At 32.0% G+C, this 6,135-nt stretch overlaps 1 protein-coding gene across 1 annotated transcript; it reads right to left on the minus strand.

Annotated features, from left to right (window-relative positions):
* Positions 1-583: 583 nt before the first annotated feature.
* LOC117786739 lies at positions 584-2,519 on the minus strand. The gene is made up of 5 exons (XM_034625099.1): positions 2,427-2,519; positions 2,167-2,319; positions 978-1,227; positions 721-890; positions 584-652 (listed from the first exon to the last, which is right to left on the minus strand). Exons 1-5 carry the CDS (start codon positions 2,517-2,519, stop codon positions 584-586), a joined length of 735 nt encoding a protein of 244 aa, XP_034480990.1.
* Positions 2,520-6,135: the final 3,616 nt, after the last annotated feature.

Genomic DNA, 6,135 nt, shown 5'->3' on the forward strand with positions numbered 1-6,135 from the left:
TAAATATGTATGTTTATTGCATGTGTGGGAAAGTAAAATGCAATATGGTTTATTTTGCAAGTAACAAATATCCAGAGATACTTAAGTCGTATTACGTATATAGTGTAGAGCTAATTATTGGGGAACTTTTGAAATGATGTTACCAATAAATTAATAAATAATTCATATTTTTAATCCAAACAAAAGAATGTATATGAAATATTAATTAAATTTAAATTGTTATTAAGAGAACTATAATTTTTATTTATAATATAGTTTTCAAATAAAATTGAAATTGAATTGTTACTTCATATATGTTTTAATTAAGTCAAAAATAAGAGTTAAAATTAATTGATTTAAAATTTTTCTGTCTTTTACATGAAAATGTATAATTTTCCAGGATAATGAATGCATTCAAAAATAGTATATTTGAGATTAACTCACTTTTTCAAATTTTCAACGCTTTTTTTCTATCCCTGGTAATTATAGTAAGAATGGGCTTTAATTGTGTAAAGGGAAACATGATAGTTGTGTTTACATACTGAAATATTGTGTAAAAAGTATGTGTACTAAAGTTAAACCTTACTAAATAGCATTATTAAAACTAATACAACTTTTGCATTGCTGGATTCAAATCAAGTTTGCTGAGCAAATCATCAAATCCACTATAAAGCTGCAACAAAGAGTTGAACAATATTATTAATATGATGGTGTTTAACATGGTCGAGTGATCGGGCTTACATGGGTTTTGCCATAACTATCCACATAGGTTTTGCTGCCACCGGCGGTTTTCTTAAACGCGGACAGCGCTGGACCATGCAGAAGATTCACGTTTTGATAGGACTGCGCCTTGGATGGACTGCTCACATGACTCTTGCCCACTGTGGGTGCAAGCTCCAGAAAATTGGGCACTGCACAAGACACATAACAGACATACATACATATACAAATGTTAAATTCAGCCAGGCGTTAAATTCCACGCATTAAGCTGTACTCACCTTTCTTGGGCTGGAATTTCACCTGATTGAGCAACGGATTGTGCAGCTGCAGTTGGCGATAGGTGGGCAAGGCATGCTTTGGTGGCACCAACACATACGGACGACCCACAGCCTGGGGATACAGATAAGTGGTCTCCACGGTGGGCACCTGTCTGTAGTGATAACGACCTTCCCTCGGCGTATAACGACCATCCGAACTTAGTGCTATATGATAAACGGTGCGCATGCCCTTATCATAATACTGATAGACCTGACAATGGGTATTATAAATAATACATAGTATTAGAAAAGCTTGTGGAACATCGAAAAATTTATTTTGTACAACATGTAATAACAAGAATATTTAAACTGGATTTATGGTAAATTCAACATTAAATAATGGCTTGATATTTTTGAGTGGGAATGAACATTATTTATAATGCATAGTATTTAGTAATACCCTGCGTAAATATTTAGTATATACATATTTATACGAAATTAGGTGTGTAGTATTTTTTTTGTTAAGCATACCACTGAACCTTTTGTGAATTTTAATACATTCATGGAGGTCTTTACTAGTTAGTTAAAGTAAGTGTTTTGAGTTTTTTTCGTGACAAGTAACTAAATATTATACACGCCTGTTCCTGATTTCACTTCCTATTTTATCGAATTAAAAAAAATTTTATTTTTCACGTTGCATTTGGGCTAAGCATTTGAAAATTATGTTTTATCATTTTATTAGACTTAAATTCACCAACTCAAAGTGAATTCAATACGCAAAAAATTTCCAGATTGAAATAAGAACAGGGTAAAAATTTTCACTTCCAACAAATCTTGCCGAAAGTGAAAACCAGAACAGGCCTGATAAATTATAATTTATATTAAATAAATAATATATAATAAAAAATAATAATAATAATAAATAAAATATTTATTTTCATTAGTCTTTAATTTTATAAACACTTTTACCCCTATTATGCTTAGATTTTAAGTCTTAAATTTTAAATATTTATTGTAAAATGTTTTTAAGATTGTATTTTAAAATTTACTGCATTTAGTTGACTTTAAATCATTAATAGAAATAGTTACTTTTCATAATAATGATTGATAATTACTAGACTTAGGGTTATTATGTATTTATTGCAGCTGTATGTATTATTAAGAGTAGTTTTTTGGTGTCTATAAAATTCTTAAGTAAACTGACCCTTACCTGGGGACTACGTTGTTGGGGCACAATGCCGTCGGGCACCGAGATGCCCTCCTTTTGCAGACGGTTGAGAAACAGACGATCGGTCTCAAAGGCAGTATCTGGTATCTTGCCACCCGCATGTGGCAGCACTTGCTCGCGATAGATTTGGCGTTTCTTAAATTGGTTTTATTTTCATTTGGCAAACGATTAATATTTATGGCTGGCAGTTAAACATCCCAAAGAAAACAATACCAAATATGTGATTATGATTATTTACACACCTTGTGGTGACGCTCCGGATTTTTGAACTCATCGGCAAAAGCAGCAGAACTTAAACTGAGCAGCACAAGCAATTGCAAGACATATGGCGACATTATTTATTTATTTTGTTTCTTTTTTTTTTGGCTATAACTACGATCAATTTCAAAGGAATTCTTAAGCGAAAGGTCAAGTTGATCGAGTTGACAGCAGTGTAGATCTCAGCAAACAAGTGTTAGCAGCTCGGTACACAAATCCACATTTCAAACATTTTTCAAAAATTGCAAAACACAAACACACACATGCACTAATACCGCAAACTGAATGACGAGCTTAAAAAAAGAATCTGCAAGTGAATTTGACTATCGTTTGCTGTCAATGAATCTGAATTGGAAGCTGAGTTGGAAGCTTTTTAAAGAATTGCGTTATGCGGTGGCGTTGTGGCCGCGTCGACGGTGCCAAACATAATGAATGCAAATGCACAAACACCGATCTGATCTCTGGCGGCTGCCCGGTGCGCCAGGTGCCCTCTGCTGACGCCTCTGCCGCCATCGCCGTCGTCGCCGTCGCCGCCAACGACAACATCGACAACCACAACAACCATAGCAAGCAGACTATGATGGCTTTCAGTTAACTGCGCTCATCACGTGGTAACTTGGCACGACAGTCATCATCATGTTGTTGCTGTCATAATCTTAAGATTGCCCAAAATCAAGACAGGGCAAAAAATAGTGCTGGTGATCTAGTCGACAATGCTAGACTTTCAGTAATGCTGTACAAGAAAATTTTTGAAAAATAAATTTTTTTAAAGACCTAATTTTTCAAATACAGAATCAATTAAGAGGCCAAGCCATGATCACAATGACATTCCGCTTAAAAATCACTCTAGTTTTGACAAAGTTATGGCAGTTTGAAGTTGGTCAAGCCTTTGACCAAGCAACTTTACAGGTCAAAATTTTTGTTTAATTTGACATGATATTTTACAAAAAAATGAAACTTCTCAGAAACAAATTTATAGTGTTGTTTTATACTAATTATGATATAAGAAGTTGATTAAAAGTGAAAACTTGAGATTTAAAATTTTGAATTTTCGAAATTTCAAAGGGGGGACCCTATGGTTTGAAATCAAAACCAACATCCAGAGGAGAAATATTTTTTTTTCAAAATTAATAAAATTTAATTGCAGAAGGAATTTAGATGCCATAACATGATCAAAATGACATTCCGCTTGAAAAACTGTCCATTTTTGACAAAGTTATGCAAGTTTGAAGTTGGTCACAACTTGAATCCAGCAACTTTACAAGTCAAAATTTTTGTTCAATTTGACCGGTTTTTTTTACAGAAAAATTAAACTTCTCAGAAACAAATTTAAAGTGTTGTTTTATACTAATAATGATATAAGAAGTTGATTTAAAGTGAAAACTTGAGATTTAAAATTTTCAATTTTCGAAATTTCAAAGGGGGGACCCTTACCATGAAAATTGAACCATGGTCGAAAAAAAAAAAATGTTTTAAATGAACAAAATATAAATGCAGAATATATTTAGAGGTCAAACCATAATCAAAATGCCATTCCGCTTGAAAATCTGTCCAGTTTTAATAAAGTTATGGGAGTTTCAACTAAGGTAAATCTTTGGAAAAGAATCAAATTTAAAAAGCCCTTTTAATGTACACATAATGTGTAACCAAAGTCCTTATGCTCTTGCTGTTCTTTTATATGCACAATTTCAATATACACTACGTTAAACAGTTGCTACAGGGTATATGTTGCCACCCGTTAAACATTTCCGTTTGCTTTTACCTTAAAGCTTAACAACAAAATTAGTTTGCATTTAATATTTTGCGCTTCATTTGTTTTCGTCTAAAGTGGCATACAAAATAAACATATTTATACATTTGGACCAAAAGTAATTAATTAATCTTGTTGTTAACTTGACCAAGTTGGCTCTTAGTGGGTTTTTGGCTGATGGATGCGCTACTTCACTTGAAAACTTTCAATATTTCGCTGGCCAATATCTTTGTTAAGCATAATTACTATAGTTTTCATTCCTTTTTTTTTCAATCTTTTTTCTCTCCTTTTCGACAAGGCAATTTTGTAGTCGAATCGTTTTATTTATGTATTTTTCTTACCTCTCATTTGAAAGTGAATGTTATTGTTGTTGTAGTTGTTTTTTGGTCTTTTGTTTTATGCTTAGTTTGATTTTGTTGTTGATTGCGCTTCAGTTAACAATTTATTATAATGTTTTTGAATTTATTGATTGTTTTTGTTATTATTATAAATATTTGTATATTTTTGAAGATGTGTTGTGTATTTTTGATTTAATGGCTCTTATATTTAGCTTTGTTAGAAAGATGAGCTTCAATTGGGGTTGTTTAGACCTTGATTGTCTTATGAAAGTAAATTGAATTTGGCGACTGTTTGGGTTTCTTTTTGATCTGGTATGCATAACTATATGTTTCAAATGCCATAAATGAATTTTGTATAATATTCCCACGCCGCTGTACTTAATATTCCGATAGCATATCAAGTGTCAAAAGTATATTAAGTTGGGGAAAGTCAATGCGATGAGTCTCGATAAGAATGGGTCAAAACATTTCAAATGCCAAGCACAAACAGTTGTAATTATCGCAGTTACATAATCTCAAAACTCATTCCCAAGCAATCTACAAAAAGTATTGGCTTACACAAATTACAAAACCACAAAAGATATGGGGGCAACTTCTGGTGATCTTCTTGACGCTGACCTTGGATGCCAACAAATCGAGATGCAAGATGCCGTTGATGACAATCAAGAGATTAATTATTTGAAATCGCCATCGACCTTGTTAACAGAGTCTCGAATGCTGCTCTAGGCAGCAAAAAAAAATTGGTAGTGCACTGAATTGATTTGGTAGCCAGTCATCTTGTGGTCGAAACTATTGTTAACCCTCTCGCTTGTCACGCGCTAATTGCTCCGGGTTTCCTGGAGTCTCTCTTTTCCTCTCTCTTCCTCGTTCTCCGACTCTTTGACTCCCTCAATTACCAATTGGTAACGGCGAGCGTTGAGTCAAGGATTTCCAAGACATTCCCACGTCTTTGCACCAAATAAATAAGAATCAACTGATTGATCGACTGTTAGATGCCCAGTAAAATATAAAAGATACATATTAAAAACAAGGCTATAAGACAACACTTTATAAATTCGAAATTGGATCGCCTGAATCGCAATGAATAAAATTAAAAATTAATTTTTATTTTAAAATTTAAAAATAACATTTGTTTTAAAAAATTTTACTATTGATTTTTATAACAAACATTTGAAATAAAAGTTACAATCAGGTGTGTTACAGAAATTTCTAGAGATTTTAAAGAGATATGTTTTTGAAAACATCCGTTTGAAATGTTGGTGTTCCTAAAATTTTGAATATTTAATATTTTTGAACATATTTTTTTAAATTTTTAGTCCCTTTAAACATATTTTAATTCAATTTAATAAATATTTAATTTTGTCAAATGTAAAAAGAATTTTTTGGACATTTGAAAGCAATGGTTTCTTTTTTCAGGAACGCCAAATATTGCTTTTGGGTTGCTTTATCGCTGTTATAAATTTGTAGAACACACCTGATGATGATTTTTAAATAAAAATTGAGATTTAATTATTTAATTATTTTTTTTTTATTAAAAAATAAGAGTAAAAATAAATTTTTTTAATAAAAACAATTTTTATTTAAGATCGATTTAATTTGGTTGTA

The sequence above is a fragment of the Drosophila innubila genome, assembly GCF_004354385.1.
Source record: "Drosophila innubila isolate TH190305 chromosome 3L unlocalized genomic scaffold, UK_Dinn_1.0 0_D_3L, whole genome shotgun sequence".
Taxonomy (NCBI): Eukaryota; Metazoa; Arthropoda; class Insecta; order Diptera; family Drosophilidae; genus Drosophila; species Drosophila innubila.